Source organism: Spodoptera frugiperda, chromosome 23, assembly GCF_023101765.2.
Source record: "Spodoptera frugiperda isolate SF20-4 chromosome 23, AGI-APGP_CSIRO_Sfru_2.0, whole genome shotgun sequence".
Lineage (NCBI taxonomy): Eukaryota > Metazoa > Arthropoda > Insecta > Lepidoptera > Noctuidae > Spodoptera > Spodoptera frugiperda.
The window spans coordinates 2,642,738-2,660,473 of NC_064234.1; the positions used below are offsets into that span (position 1 = coordinate 2,642,738).

The 17,736-nt window shown below is 36.2% G+C and overlaps 1 protein-coding gene across 3 annotated transcripts in view; it reads left to right on the top strand.

Annotated features, from left to right (window-relative positions):
* LOC118267022 (TNF receptor-associated factor 4) overlaps window positions 1-17,736 on the top strand; it is a 99,938-nt gene that overhangs the window by 54,712 nt on the left and 27,490 nt on the right. The window contains exon 1 of one of the 3 annotated variants that reach the window (XM_035580756.2): window positions 16,483-16,779. The exons of the other annotated variants lie outside the window; for them this stretch is intronic. Coding sequence (XP_035436649.1) covers window positions 16,585-16,779 — 195 coding nt within the window. The 5' untranslated portion in view covers window positions 16,483-16,584. Of the gene's footprint in view, window positions 1-16,482; window positions 16,780-17,736 lie in introns of those variants that run through there. 3 annotated transcript variants of the gene reach the window in all.

Below are 17,736 nucleotides of genomic sequence, written 5' to 3' on the forward strand. Positions count from 1 at the left end.
CTTTGTTTGCATGCTAGCGATATTTCCAGCTACGAACGAATTGTTTGGAAGATTATGTATTGAATTTAAACGGTGACGCATTTTTGAAGCCTTTGTCGTGGTTCTATGTGGTGACAGATAGAAATACCGAGTAAACTTCGTAAATCATCCTCTTTTCTGTATTACTCTTCTAGAGATTTCTAACTACATAATTATATGATGCTAGCTTCTGCCAGCAGTTTCGCTCACGCCATCCGTGGCACATCCATGCCTAGCATAAAAACAAAGCCTAGCTGAGTCCGTTTCTACCACTGCTAAGCTATGTGTACTAATGAATATGATTGGTGGATACCACATAAGCATCCTAATACTGGTCACCTATGACAATGTATGCTAGACTATACTAGACACATCATCCTGTATTACATATTTTGTTTATTAAAAATCAAAAGCAGGCAGCCCATTATAGCGTACGATACATTTAAAAATATTAAACAATCAACCTCGTTTATGGCATTAGTAGAAAAAGGAATACAAAAGTGTACATCGTTAACGAAACACTCTGGAATGGTCGCGCCAAAAATACACGTTTTATTGCTCCTCCACATTTGGTATAAGTTGGAGTCGACTACAGACTGTATGTCGACGTTACTCCCTTAAAACTGTCACCAGTGAATAAGTTTTTACTCCATTTTCGTGTCCAATTGACTTGGAGACATACAATGATATATAAATGCAGATGTAGCTTTTTATGCTCCTGAAATTAGAGGCATTATTTAATGCCCCATTTTTTGCATGTATAAGTGTCCAGAGACGGGCTTCTTGTCATCGATCGGCATCCAATTCGAAAACTGAGGCTTAGTACGAGTTGGTTTTACGTTTAATGAGACCAAATTTAGCGCTCCGATTGGTTGGTTCATGGGAGCAGAACCGATCAAAAACCAAAATGTTTCTTCTCGTAAAAACCCTTAAATCTACTTAGAAAGGGATTCTTACACGACTCTTAACCGACAGCAAAAATGCTAATTACAACATTACCTGCTAAGTCGTAAGCCATCAATGATCACAAGGTCTATAATTATCTACATCGCAGGATCTAACATAATTACATTAATTAACAACATACATATTACTATACAGAGTTTATTGAACTAAAAACTAATCTTACACTTCTAGTACAAAACTGGTATTTGACGACGGTTCATTCATAATTTAACCGGATATCGGTTCTTGGTTAGTTCTTCCGCCTGTTTAACTGTTATTTAATTAGTTAGTAGCAGTGGCCGGTTGTAATTGTAACATTAAGATAGATTTAATTACGATTATTAATCGTGGGCTGAGAAAGTTGAGGGTTTTAGTACTGTTTATTGATGATTACGTGTGTAGGAATATGGTTTGTGTTCGTTTTACTGGCTAACACTTCAATTGGTCACTATCTAGTTTTTGTATTCCGTGGTTATTGTAGTGAAGTTTAAAATATCCTTATGAATGCTTATACTTACCTTATTAAAAACGGAACCGCCTTCAAATGTTAAGGACCAAACCTTAATTTTTTTAAGGTGAGCAATATATCTAAAACCTTCGCCAAAGTCTGAAAAACCCTATGCTAAAAACCGTAATAAATTCGGTTGAGCCAAATCAGTCACAAACTAACATACACACATCCATACACATACACAGGTCAAACTGAGATCCTCCTTTTTTGAGCAAAAAAATATTTAGATATTTAAAAACAAAATGCTTATTTTTACGCTGTCTTTGCTGAAGATCAGAACTCTAGTTCAAAATTGCATCATATAAATATATTTTATAAAGCCAAACGAACCAATCGAAAAAAAAACGTATCAAATAAAGAACATAGAACTTCTAGGCGTAGTTAGACAATTAAAACACGAATTTACTTAGTTCATTTTATAATTGTCTCATGAAGACTATCTTATACTTTGTAACGTTATTTACATATAAAGTCTCCATTTAGCTCGGTATTACGGCGTCTTGCAATTCGAGGCATTTCCTGTTATTGTAATTGGACATGCCATTAAACAGGCTGCTCATCAGGTAGTTTGAGCTTCGTATGTAGGTAGACGACAGCTCTAAAACAAACTATCCATGTCTAACAGTAAGAATATTATTTTTCTACTAACTACTACTTTAAAGTAAGATTAACTTCCCGCCTGCTGCTCTTTTTTAATTGGGAAAATCGTCTAATGACTTCAGACTCTTACTGACTAAAACCACTCCGTTCCTACTCCTGCTTTTCGAGTCGGAGCCCCTGTAAACTCGCTACGTTGTCCGCAGCTCCGGCCCTTAGAAACGGTGGAATTTCAAGGAGTCTTTATTTGGTTACGACAACGATTTTTTCAGAATGGTTCGATAGCAATCGTGTCTTAGGTCTTCCTATATTTTATAATTGTGTTGAAAATGGAATAAAATTTTCAGTTACTATTTTTTAACGCTGAGTTTATAAATGTAGTTTTTATTGGAGAAAAGCTATTCAAAATCAGTTCAGAAATTCTAGAGATTACCTACTCTGTCTACGACCTCAATAGAAACTCAAAAAACAACCGTAAGTAATTCTTAATTTATAAAACGTAGAACCAGCCAGTGTCAACTGTTTGAAAAGAGAAAAAGAAAATGATGATGGCGCCATAACTTGTCACTAGCATAGTGACGCGCATTACCTCGATTACGACGCGCCTGTCACACGAATTAGTCGATTAATGCTCCGAAATACACTGTCACCGCATGTAATTAGTACAGTTAAGCCAATAAATGTGTTCAAATATAAAACAGAACATGTACTGTCCTTTAATTTATTCACTTTGTTACCAACATCCAGTTGTCCAATTTAATTCAGCTACGAGATTGTATGTAAGCTGTTTACAACGCAAGTAGGTACTTTAGTCATACCTAAATAGTAAGAACACCTGCTACGAACGATCTAGGTATGCCTAGTTACGTACTAGAACTAGTATCTACACCATTACATTTTATGCCAATCGTAAATTTAATTGACATTTGTGTTGTGACTCAATCGCTCTTATCAGATAAAATAAGTCAAGCTTTATAACTTTACAACAAAAAACTTTAGTCGAGTATCTATTAGGCTTGCCTTAGTTACACAAGGACTTATCATTATGATGATGAAATAACATATTGGATCTTGGCATGTTGTAACCATAAAAGTATGGGCACAAAGACGTTAAAAGACCCAATTTAAATACCCGATAACCGAACAATACTTTCATAAATGTGAAAGCTTAAATCCAGTAGCGCATCCATCTGTACATACACGCCATACATTTACCTTATCACAAATTAACGTTGGAAACTTATTAGCTGTCAGACTTAAGTACCATCGAATGACAGGTCTAATAAATGTGTCACTGCCTTTAATATTTTTTTTTCTTACGTCAATGTCGCCTCACTATTCCATGATTTAAAAGTTCCATGCCCTTTCTTTGTTTGAATTTGGAATTAGTGCGTAATGGGATGAAGCGGTTTAGTCGTTAGTAATTTTAGTTGTAATGATTGATGAAGCGAGGTAGACGAGATATTTAATTTATTATTGTTTATTTACGGGTTTGGGGACGTGACGTACTTAGAACATTAATGTTAAGTGTATTTGCAGAACGTTATTGATGGGCCGTCTTAATAGTTTTAGTAAATGGCCTACAAAAATAAAATTACTTATTTGTTGCCATGATTTCATCAACTATTTCTGTGAGGACCATCAGCTACTGATGCAATCTTTTGTAACACACACGTAGGTTCGTATTTTTACTTGGCGTGGCCAACTTTAATTTATTCCACGTCAGAAAACCATTCGAAATTTTTTAATCATTAATTTAGTATTTAGTGTAACCTAATCAAGTTATTATGTATTTTGAATACGGGACCAAATTTTTAAAATTTTAAAAATAGTTTTTTGATTTGAAGTCATTCGTACTTTGTCGTTGGTAGGTTTCGAACCCTCATGCATGAGAAGCGGGCGCCTTAAAACTCCGGGCCACCACGACATTTGAAACAGGAAAGAATCGAAATAATGTAATCAAAAATTGTATTGTAAACCTTAATGAAAAAGAGCCTATGGAGTTTCTTTCTCGTTCTTCTCCGTAGGAACGAGCAAGATTCTACGCTTTGGAACGAGCAAATATTTTCACTAGAAGACTGACCTGACAGACAGACGTTAAAATTGTTATATTAGCTTAGACGTTCAAAAGTGCCTTCCTAATCTATTTGAAATAAATAATTTTGACTTTGACCATTCTTCACTTAAATTTTAGGAAACATAAAGACGTGATCTTACGTGGTCATTACATACATACATACATATTTATTGCCATACCTACTGTAAAAGTGTCCATCAACCGTGGGAGTGACAGTCGAATATCAATTCTATATTGTCAGCTTGCACAACGCCATGCCGGATGCAAACCTGTTCTACATTGTACTAAAAAGGACTAGCCTCGGTCAGGTGACGAAAACAGCGGCCGACTGCCTAGAGGCTGCCTGCTTGAGCTCTTTCTATTATGAGAATGAGGTTAGGCTATTTAATAGGTATTATAGAGATAGAGCTAGTCGCCTGGTGACTGAAGAGTAGAATACATTTGAACACCATCTTTACTCTTCACGTGGGTGTCGTAAGAATCGATAAAGGGACTAAATGTTTAACTTAGATTATCTTCAACCCGTTTGCTCAAGATGGAGACTATGTCAAACTCCTCTTTGAATGAAGTCCTAAAATTTATTCTATCCTAGATCGTCAGAATTCAGGGTAGAGTAGAGGGTATTGAGCCATAAAGAAGATTTTTGGTATTCTTCATGGATTTGGGAAGTTAAGAATTGGGTAGAAAGTTAAAAAATGGATCGAGATTATAAATGAGACAGTTTGCATTCACTTCTTTGGGGAAATACCGGTAAGGTCAATAACTTAGGGAAAAATAACTCTGTTGCAATGTAAACGACTGATGTAATTAATTTGTAGGTTTTGAAATTGGTGAAGTCAATAAATCGTCCCATGATGTAATCAGTATCAGTATGAATATTCTTTTTGGTTACACCATGATATTTTCCAGTAAGTTTACCTATACCAATGGGAGACAGGTAGATACAGATTTTTCTCGCTTAAAAGTGCAGCAGTGCTCATTAATATTATATCACACCTAAGCAAATTAACTCTCAGTTGTAACTGGCCAACAAACTTGTCACGTAATAAACTCTTGAACTTGAGCCACATCTAAAGAATTCACGAAACGCGAGATCACAGTTTTGGCAAAGGAGGTCATTCATTTATTTTAGTTAGTTACTGGTTGCATAACATTCGAAATTCAAACTTAAAAGTCCTTAATTTACGTCAGTCACGTGCCATCGTTCGACTCGTGGGCACGTCCGATAGTTTGACGAGACAATCAAAAATAAAATGGCGCCAATGAGGTCATATTATGGTTGTTAATAATCAGTTCCCGGTACGCTCGTGTCGTGGGCACACGACTTTTTCCTATTATGTCATATTTTATTGATAATACAGGTGTTAGGAACGGATGCGCGATTGTGGGGGCTCACAGGTTGATTGAAGCGATGAAGCCCTTTAAGTTTGCATTCACGACTTTACGCTACATTCATATGCTCAAAGGGAACCCCGACTCATGGTTGAATGAATATTATTATCACATATAGTTACGTAACATATGCAGCACGAATTATAATAAAGCTTATGAAGGCTATTGCATGCATTAGTAAGTATGATAATTAGCAAATTGCAATTTAATCCTTTTTTTAACCTATAATTATTAATAATTATTAAAGGTTGTTAAGTATTGTCATTTAACTTTCATTTCCATTCTTGCGTTGAAGAAACCTTCATTGTTCTAACGTCTTTTACTATTTGGACCCTCAATTAAAAAGTCATGTCTGCAAAAACACAATTTGAGTCACAAAAACCCAACCAAGTCTCCACGTGTGATCAGCAAAAAATGGAACACAATGGCTCAAAAAGCGTCTATTTGTCCATATGTGCCTAAGATGTCCCGATTTTCTTAAACGCCATATGGGACCGGTCAATTTGAGCTGTTTTTATTACTGGGTCGGATCGTGCCACATATGGACTTTACTGGAGGGCAGTTAGTTGTTACAATGGGTTTAAACTTTCAAAGTTAAAAGGTTCGATGCAGTGTGCGGCAGTTTTTCTGGGCCTCTAATTGGTTTTTGGTGTGCGGTTACAATTGGGTTGGCGACATTTTGTCTATGTGTACTTTGGGCTATTAATTTTGTTGATACATTCTTGTCCATATTGATCTTTGTTGACTGCCTCGGGACTCGTTAATGAACTTTACTGATGTTGTTATTCGGTTTATATACCTTTCATATTGAAAGACACTGGCAATTGTTTGGGATGACGGAAAAGACGTCTAAAATATGACAAAACGACTTTATAGCAGAACTAAATGTGATTCCCAAATATACAAAAGCAAAAATTAAAATAACAAAATAGGTAATAAAAATTAGACAATCCACGTATCTAACCACCAATGCTAAAATTATCGTGTACATCCATCCCTATTTGCTTTTCCCATAGAAATATTATTTTATTAGGTGCTTCCAAAAATTTATTGCCTATTACGTATTACAACATAAAACATGGCCCATAGAATAACACCGTCATGTTGCAGGAGGGGTGCAGATGCACGTGGGGCTATGGAAAACAAAAGCCATGCTTCTATGGCTTGAATTAATTGAAATTCCTCACACACGTGCTTGTCATGTCACGGTTATGATTTCTGTTAGGCATCGCTGGTACACTTGGTCGATAGAAATAATGCTTTGTGTATTGCTTGGATAAGTCTTACTAATTACTTCGTTTTTTTAGTGCAGAAATTGTAATAGGGTTCTAAGAAATTCTACACACAAAAGTTTAAACCTTGTTTACCTGTTCTAACATGAAAGCAGTCATCGAGAACAGATTTCCGAGCATATGTATTTTTTTTAAACTGACATGGTCACTAACACTAACATTAGAACTTAAGACGGGATATTTACCATGTTTATGAGTATCCGATATTTCGGCGCTGTTGCAAGCGCCATGATCACGGATGAACTGATATTTTTATTTGTTCATAGCTTCACTGACTAATGCATTTTCATAGAAATGTAGGTCCTTTTTATAAACGACTAGGTTTTAATTCAAAGGCAGTCAGGAAATATTAGTAAATCATAAACCATTACGACCATTCCCTTTTAAACGTAATGATCCTGGAATACTTTAATTACAGTGATTGCTTAATGATTTCTTGTAATTTGTTCATTGCTTAAGTTCCTCAATTAGCCCAAAGATGGCGGTTCCCTGTAAATCCTTTATGATTATAGTACACTACATTTTATTATTACAATTACTATAATTACGCCTCCTTTGCGGAGATTTCTGTTACGAAATACTAAAAATAAAAGTGATTTGGAAGTACTTAGAGTTGCAAATCTTATTATGGAAGGCAAGAGTAATGACATAATATGATTATTAGCTGAGAAGAAAATAAAACTCAAAGGGAATTAAACAGTGGTATACAATACGGGTAGGAACACTTAATATACATCTCTTGGGACAGGGGAGTGCATATTTTAGGAGAAATAAAAAAGGAGAAGCGTTAATACGTCTCATACTCGGTCTGGGACATATTCCCACGATCTCACACCCTAAAATATAAACGTGGTGCAACCAGCACCCTAACTAAAGAGCCTAATTGATATTTTTTGTATCATCCTTAATGAGCAATTACTCTGCGGGCCGAATCGATTACAGCCTATTGTATTAAATTGAAAATTGACCGTTTTGGCCGGATATGCGTCCTCACCTCCATTCGAAATGAGCTTAGCAGATAAGGGTATTGTGTTCTTAATCGGTTTTTGGGTGCAATGGTTAAATTATGATGTCGTGTCATGATCCTGCGTGTTGTTATGGGGGAAGTAAATACTTATATTGAATAGTAGCTGTGCATTAATGGGTGTTTTAATTTGGCTATTAGTTATCTTAAACAAATCTGGGGGCACGGTAGTATTTTAAGACGAGCCAAGCGAAGCGCAAGCGCAAGGGCACTACCTACCTTTTCTCGAAGCGCTTCGTCGTATTTTTGAACCTTCATAACTTGAGTTTGGGTTATACCAGATAAACAAAATTTTCAGGATATAATGTCAGTGGTAGACTTAATAAACCTCTAAAGTTTCAATTGCATAGCTCTTATACTTTAGATTTTATTGATATCTAAAATACCCCGATTTCGTCACTCACTCACTCACTCACTCACTCATCACTCACTCACTCACTCACTGATGATCAACAAAATTCTTAAGGTACTTCCTGAAGTCCTAGAAAACTGAAATTTGGTATGTAAGCTAGTATTAGTACCCAAACAACAAAAAAATCCTAAAACTTGGAACTTTTACCCCCCAACCCCTTAAACTAGGGGGTGAAAGTTTGTTCGAGACTTCCGCAACTTTTGACGCTAGAGGTCTGAATGCGGCCGCGGAGGGGTTTAATTGTTAGTAGTTTAGTAGGTAAAGGTTTAGATACTAGTGTTTTAATTTTCATTGATAAAAAGTATTAGGATTACGTTTGCAATTTTCTTATAGATTTAGTAGTTTAGTAGGTGAAGGTTTAGTTAGGTACTAGTGTTTTAATTTTCATTGATAAAAAGTATTAGCATTACGTTTGCAATTTTCTCACAAATTTAATTAAGAAATTCAAAGATTGAATAAGTAGGTATTTGCAATTAAGTAGTATAGGTTAGTAGGTATAATATGTTTATAGTTAGATGTAGGTACGACTTAGTGAGAATAATTTGATACGTAGGTCATTGTTTAATTTTCATTGTTAACAATAGGTTTAACTATAAGTAGTTTAGGATTGTACGGTTTGAACATTGTATAGTAGGTAGAAAATTACGATATTGATAGTTGTTAATCTAGTGTTAAAAATAATTGAAGAAATATACCCAAAAAAAAAAGAAGATTTATGGAAAAAATGAGCGACAAAAAAATACTTGTATTTGTCGCTCATTTTATCTTTCCATCATTGGCAATTACAAATCAGAAATGAAATCCCACAATAAACATTTCTGTTAAATGTTACCAAGACGAGACCATATAGCTCGATTCAAAAAGTAATCAGATCCCGTGTAGAGCCAAGTTTCTAACCCTACATGCCCAGACCTAAATCGATAAGCCCTAATTTTCAAGTTATGGGAAATTCTACAGCCATAGCTCGTAATTCGTAGCGCGTAGCAGAGTTTTTACGCTATTCTCGTAGGCGTGCAAACCTTGGACGTAACTGCGAGTCGGCCGCACGGCTTTTTGCTATTCGATGCCCCTTTAGCATAAAAATCTATTCAATCTTCTAAATGCGGCCAACTCGCCAGCTACGTCCAAGGTTTGCACGCCTACAGATTATAGCGTAAAAACTCTGCTACGCGCTACGAACTACGCAGTACGATAGTAGAATTTCCCCGTAACTTGAGTGTGAAATTAGGGCTTTCGATTTAGGTCTGGGCAGTAGGGTTAGAAACTTCTACACGGGATCTGAACTTTTTGACTGCGAGCTATATGGTCTGACTTGGCAACATTTCATGAAATGTTTTTGTACTATATTATGTTAGGACAATTAACAGAATTAGTTACTTTTTCAAAAAAAAGCACCGATATTATAAATGTGTAAGTTTGTTTGTCCGTCAATCTCGCTGAAATTACTGAACGGATTTTGATGAATTTTGGTATACAGACAAGGTGTGAGCTGACTTGAGTGATAGGACATCCCACAGGAAACGGGGCGAAGCTAGGAGGTAAATAAAATATTAAACTGATCAAGAAAGTATAATCAAATGATCAAAAACAAAATTGAAAAAGCTCTTGTCAGTTCCTAGATAGGATACCTTCCTGGCCACTTCCAGTACTTTCTGTTACAAATGGCATAAAATGCATGTGCAGTAACGTAACATAATAGAGTTAAGTAACAATTGTTCAAGTAGTGGAACGAGCGACCAACAGCCGGCCATGTCTTGTCCGGTTTCACAAACATGTCCTCTTATAGACACTGTATCCTAGATGCGATTAAAAACACTATTGCAGATGCAGTTTCAAGTGAAATGTATTGAAACATTGTTTTATAGAATTTGGAATAAAGATTAGTGAGGTTATTTCAGTACGCATAGGGACTGCGAAAGTACGGCCTATGGATCCTTTAGTACTAAAGAGTGCTTAGCAAAAGGGTTAGAAAAGTTACCAAAGGGTTATGTTTACTGTTACTGGGCAGCCAAGCGTTCATAGTGATGTTGGTTTTTCATCATCACCAGCCGAGAGACTTCCACTGCTGAACAAAGACCTCCCCGTTATTCACTGCGTTGCTTTTTACCTTTATTTATTTATTAAACTCTCTATGCACTGAGTGTGTACATGAGGTGGGCTTTACCGTAGGCACTCTCTACCAGCCAAACCTTTAGGTTGCGCAAAACCAGTCGTAGGTGCATGGAGCAAGCAATTTAAGAAAAGCTCAAGTGGAAAAAAATATACATACTTACACAAATATATATGGTTTAATTAATTCAGGAACTGTAAACACACGATAGATCATTCATCTATTGGTTAAATCACTTTCAAAATGTTCAAAATAAACTTAAACAGAGTTCAAAGTAAACTAATTATCCTGATCCGCCTTCGCCAAAGTATTTTACGGTATACGAACGTAATTTACGAGGCACAGAAATAGATGGGCAGATTGACAGGGAACTAATTTTGAACAAGCGTTTACTAGTTTTTAATAATTAGGTGCCCCTGTCTAACAATCTTATGGGGTGACTATGGGTTTTCGGAAAAGTGGTACTCCTCACAAAATTTGTGGAGGTACTGTCCTTTGTCATTCTTTTCCACTCAACCTCACTATAAGGTAGGTTAAAATGTATTTTTCTATCTTGGTTTTTGATAAAAAAGATCTATGGGATTTGATGGATGTCATTTAAGAAACAATTGGTTTTCCATATTATCATCTGTGGGATAAACCAAAGTACCACAATTACGAAGCTGAGTACCTATTTATAATACAATGTAAAAATATCACGTTTTTATTTATTATGTGAGAAGTATGATAATAGCAAATAAATTATAAAGGTGATATTTTTTCTTAATTATTCTTCTCGATAATTTCATATACACATTTACAACATAATTAATGCACTAATATAACTATCATGTAGCTTATGTAGCTTCTGAGCCCCATGTTATTTGCATAATAAATTCATATAATTAATTTTGGAGAAAAATGGGTTCCAATATTCCCATAATCTTATTATTTTTCTGAAACAAAACGACATATTTTTCATAGTCATACTCGTATTACAAATAATGCAGATAACCTATCCCACTTATTAAAAAAAACGTATAGTCACCCCAATTTTCCGTAAGTGCGGATAAATCACACTGACATTTTACAAGTCTTTGTTTTAAGTAGAGATTAAGTTTTATATTTATAGTTAACGTTTTTACTGGGTAAATTGACTTAAATAGTCAATAAACAGTTGTAGTACTAGACATGTGTGCGTATTAATTATTGGCTGTTACCCTTAATCCCTTGCGAGTTAAGAAAGAATAAAATAATATTTTTTTAGGGCCAAATGTTTCTTTCTTAGACTTGTGACTTACTTACTGAATTATGAAAGTTTTTTTATGGTAAAAGCCGGCAAACGAGCAGACGGATCACATGATGGTATGTAATCGCCGCCGGCCATAGATACCAGAGGCGTAAAAGTGCATAGTTCTCAGGATTTGGTCAGTCTTATTGGAATTTTCGATTTATAATATACCAATTGTTGTTTCCGGTGATAGTTTATATTTTTCATTTGTTTTTAAATGGCCCATCGAACAGCAAAACAAATATGACACGATATTTTGGTACTACGTCATTATTATGGAAACATGGCTTACAGTACCGGTACGGTTTTTATTAATCAAGGAAAAAGCGTGTTTAACTTATTATTGTTACTTCTTAGAATGTTGGCACAAGTATTTCTGACTGGGTTAGGCAGGAACTTCAATTTGAAACGTTTTAATTTACTCTTAAATGTAATATGTAACTGCCTAGTTCATAGAAGATTTTTTTATGATTCTATCAAATCTAGATACTTCATAGTAAATGCCTTAAATTAAAGATTAGTTGGTTACTCAAGGATCGGGGATTTCGATTACCATATCATTTTTTTTACAAGATAGCCGGTGTCTTGCTTGAATGTGATGGTATGTAAAATAAAACCTAATTGTAATGCATAACACAAAATCCTTCAAACAGAAAAAAGAACAATTCACACGGAAGTACAAGAAAGAGTAATAAATAAACATTATAAATGTCTATCGAATGGCAGAAAGGAAACAAACGATCATTTCGATTTTGTTTTGATTTGCGCAATAGTTAGTTTGGTTGATTGCGTTGCCGACCACGTAGGACTCGTATCCGGTACTGCGGAGTATTGGCAGTCAGTCAAACGGACCTATCGCGGTATAGCTGACAAAACATAGACAAGACGAGAATACATACAAAGGTACCTATTATTGATATGTTTAATTAGAATTGAAACTTAAAACGGGATATTTACCATGTTTTTCAATATTTATGAGTTTCCGATATTTCGGTATTGTTGCAAGCGCCATGATCACGGATAAACTGTTCTATATACGGATACGGATAAATAGTTTAATTACTTTTTCTGTAAAACAATAAGAACAATAGAACTCTCTGTTTACTTGTTTTAACATAATAACGCATAACAAAAGCTTAAGTGTTAATTTCCATGTTTGAAGGATTTATAAAAGTGCCTTGAATTTAGAGTCAGATCAAAATTAATTTCATCGCCATCATCATATCAGCCACGGGACGTCAGTTGGGAGCAATCTGCATCCAGTGACTCCCTGCGACCATAGTCAGGTCGTTTAAAATTAATTTATGATTCCAAAACGAAACTTTCATGTTTGTTAACTACACTCGATTGAAAGGCAGTCAATAATAGAATTAAGATTGTTTTCAATTAACACAACGTAGGTAAATAATATAAACCATTTGAAATTGGTCTTCCGCACTTAAATAACTTATTAACTACACAATAAGATTGAATATTGACTGAATTTTAAACACTTTTGACAATTGTACCGTCAATATCTATTATAAGCATTCAATGACTCATTTCAGACACAATCGTGGGCTTTTTAAATTCTATAGCAGATATTTGTTGTCATCCTGTGGCCTGTGCCTACCAATCGTAGATGATAATGGGGCTACATAGTAATTTGATTATGTAGGCAGTAGTCTACTAGTTACTAAATAGTTCATTATGTACCTATTGTATTGTAACAATCATATATTTTATCGCTCACCATATTTATGCTTGCTACTTGTTTATTTCAAACACTAAACTACCAAATAGTAATATCGTGGATTGGATTCAGTTTCCGAGCGTTGCAAGACTGTCGTATTTGGGCATCCAAGCATTCATTCATTCATTCGCATTTCGTTTCTTGTTCTGTTTTTAAAACAGCTGACATTGTTTAAAATTTTGCAGAACTAATGAATACAAATTATCTCTTAATTTTTACCACCAGAAAGTAAAAATTCGACGCTTTATTAATTAGCCGTTATCACTCGACACTGGCAGTATAGTCGACAACACTGTATTGGAGACTGGTTGCCATACAAAAACAACAAAAAATTTTGATAATTCAGAATTTAAATTAAGAACCCCATTCTTGTGAGCGTTTCAATTGCTCCATTGGTATCCTCGTACTACCTAACCTAAGAGTAACTATTAGACACAACACTTCTGGTTAAGTCTCCGTATAAAGAAACATAAATAATATAGGTTAGGTTAGCTAGAATATATGCTCGTAATATATAAAATTATATTAGGTAAGTTCGTCGTCCTTTTTGCAACAAAAAAATATGTGATAGGCCGATGCGGAACATAGATAAAATCAAATTGTTTTACATAAGTAGTGATAAATAAAATGCCTATATTATCACACGCATCGATTATTTCGTTAGTTGTAATCAGTAATTCTAATCTAGACAGAAGAGGCTCTATAATCTATCAAGGACATTTGTGATTAACATTTTTTTATTTATTACCTAAATATATTTGCTAATAGTGAAGCTACCAGTACATAGTGCCGTTTAGTCACTCTATTATACATCACGGTAATATTATAACACCCTATAAAAAGCGACAAAAATTAAGCTGCAAAAATTGGCAATACTTGGCTAAAAGGGTAAGTTGAAACTTTATGTTTTTTATGGAATAAGCCAGTAAACAAGCAGACGGATCACCTGTTGGTAAGCAATCGCCGCCGCCCATGGACACTTGAAACACCAAAGGCGTTACAAGTGCATTACTAGCCTTTTGGGGGTTAGGAATTGGGCCTACGGTAACCTCACTAACACAACGCAAGCGTTGTTACACGTCAGTTTTCTGTGAGGCCGTAGTATCACTCCGGTCGAGCCGGCCAATTCGTGCCAAAGCATGGTTCACCCACACATTGTTGTGTTGTATTACCCTTCTATTTTATTTGCTGGGAAACATTTTCCAAAACTCTCTCTCCCACACTCCCCATTCCATTAAAAACTTGGATCTATTCAGAAGCTTTTACTAAACAACGTACGAAACACTATAATTGGAATACGCACTTACGTTTTCATCTCACAACAATGGAGATCTAAAATCAATAGGAACCGTGCTAACATGAAGCACACTTCCAGATCTGCCAACCCCATCACAAGAACAATACAATAGGGTAAGGGTGGTCCAAGGGCTCATCTAACCCTCATACTTACGCCAAAGGGGCAGTAATGACCCTTTTTTGTCGACCATCTTTGAAGCTAAGCGATGTAAAATAAACAGGAGCTTGGACCAAAGATGGGTTATTTATAGAAGCTCATTTTGTGAGGTTGTCTAAGTTAGATGAGGTTATTTGAAATGGACTACTTTGTTAATATTTCTAAATACAAAAGATTTCCAATGGATTTCAAATTTGGATGAAATAAAAAAAATGGTAAAACAATTAAGTCGTTATAAAGAAAAACAAATCAGCGGTGCACGTGCCAATAGAGGTAGTATTTAATTTTTATCATATAGAAAGGATCAGATTGATGGCAAGCTGAATGAAGACATAAAAAAACATGGAAAAAACGCGAACATCTTCCAAGTATTAGCTCGAAAGGAAGTAAAAACAAAAGCTTCCTTACTATTCCACTCATAGTTTCCTTCGAACCCCTCGAAAATTTATGCACTTAACGCGCATACGCTGCGGGTTCCGGCGTCAGCTGCGCGCGCACGTGGCTTCAGGAAGTTGCGACACGCAATCCTGCGCACCCATTGTGCTGGATTCGCGTCTTAGCACCCCATGTTTATCAAAAAACATAAGAGTCAATGTTTTTTTGTAACTTTTGAACCAACCATGAATTTTGAAATGCGACATTATTATTGTCGCATTGATGGAGCATATGTCGTCTTTTGTGGTCTCGGTTGAGGTTGTAATTAAGTATGTATTAATAATAGAAAGAAATGTTTAACACAGTCTTTAAAAAATGCGTAGTCATACGTATTTGTTGCTAATATACTGGGAAGGTTTTAACACCAGTCCCATTTAAAGATAGTAATGTCAAAATAATACACTTATTCCTACGTTTTACAGCAAAAAGGGTTCAAGAAAAGTACAGACTGATTTGAATGCTTTATAGGCAACGTCAGTTATATTTGAAAAATTGATTGCAAAGCTTCGAGTATGCACCGCGGTTCGGCACCAGTCTATATTTGCACGCTCGGGAGTTTTCGTGCAGCGCGAAGGGTGCCACCCTCGTTACGTGCAGTTATTTTCTGCGTTTATAGGCCGTTGCTAATTCTAATGAATGTGTGAGGTATATGAGCTTGAAGTCACTGCTCTAATGCCTGTTTGAGTACGGGAACTAAAGACTTTATTTTAAACAAAATATGTATTACTATATTTTAAACTGCCACCGCAGTTCTCTGTTGCACTTAAATTCGCAATAAATACGTAATGGACTAAGTTTACTTCAGGAAGTATTTTTTGTCGTTACCTAAATAGGAAAACATTTTTTGTCTTATTTCATTCAATAAAAAAGAGAAAAGGCGTAAACGTTTTAGACAACAATAAATAATTTGTGCCCCTCCTACCAAACTAGTTAGTGACTAATCAGATTTTATTGAACTTAAATCAGCATAGCCAACTGTAAATTAACTGCCAATTCATAACAACGACTCGAGCGATCATCGTTCGAAACTTTTTGCGCCGCAAAGTAGCCGACGCGATCCGATAAACAAAAGAAAATCCGACCCAAAACCCATAGGTGGCCGGAGTCCGAGACTCCCAAGTGCATGTACGCACACATCGCCACCCTGCTGACGCGCCCCACCACCCCACCACCCCGGTCAAGTCGCAACTTGCACAGGCTGTACGATTTGTTGCCCTCCTCGATTCTTCATTCGTCCGCGGACCGTGTCAGCGAGCGCACGTGTCGCTCGTCATAAAGAGTTCAGTGAACGAGTGTTGTGCTTATGAACAATCAAGATGGTGCGTAGCTTATCGCAGTGGACGAAGACCCTCAGCTTTCCAGCGAGGTTGTCTCCAAACCGCACGTCTAAGGAAAGCGTCGGGAATGGCCAGTCCTCCCCAGGAGTGTCGCCAACTCCCAGCGCCTCATCGCTCCCCCAGAGTTCGGATAAAACTATCACACCGATACCTATCACCGAGATCAGCCAAATCGTAAGTCTTTAACTCTTTTTGATTAAGTCAAGTCCCTGTGAATAGTTTGTTAGAGTGGGGACATTTATGTAGTTGCAGCTGCAGCTCGAGTATGCATGCTGAATGCCAAGTAGTTCATTATGTACCGAAACTTACGGTTAGTTATTTCGCAGAAATGTGGTTCTAAGTCTACTTCACGAATACATAATTTAATAAGACCTGCTATTTGAAATTTTATGTCAAAAATTACGAAACATATATTCATGATGAATAAATTCGCAATACATAATGGTAGTGTCCTTGTAAGCTCTATAAATTTGGTCATCATACGCTTCAATTATTTAATTGGGCTGTCATAACGAGAGACCGTCCTTGAAAATTCCATCAATGTAGTTACCCTACTTTAGAACAATAAGATTACAACCTAGATTGTAGAGCATGATGACAGTATGGTTATTGTTGATGACAGTACGATGTAACAATACTTATGAAATACCAAATTAGTCGGTGAAATTACTTTTACAGAGTTACACCTTTGTTTACAAATAACGTCTCGAATGTCTAACAGTCCTTTCCTCGATAAGGCAGGCTACCGTTACATAGCTTTCCCATAGCCGATGATATACGTGTATGAAATTTGAACCGTACTTTATAGCACAGATGACCATATTAGATGATCATTAAGTACGACAGTATTGAAAGGAAGTGTATCAAAAACCATATTCATTTCCGACGAGGCACGTGGTTCGGACGTGTACATCGCTGTTTATGTTGTGCGGCACGTACGATCGATAGTGTGGGAACGTTCGTTGGATGCCAAACTCGACGATGGTGTATGAAAATTGATGTTCGTGGTGCGCGGGGGCCGGTGCGCCCGCGCAGCGCACCGTTATGTCCCCCTTGCACTCACCTTGGCAAGGCCGCGACGAGATGCGAGTTTTTTGCGAAGCATGAAAGCATGACTTTCACCTTTTAAGA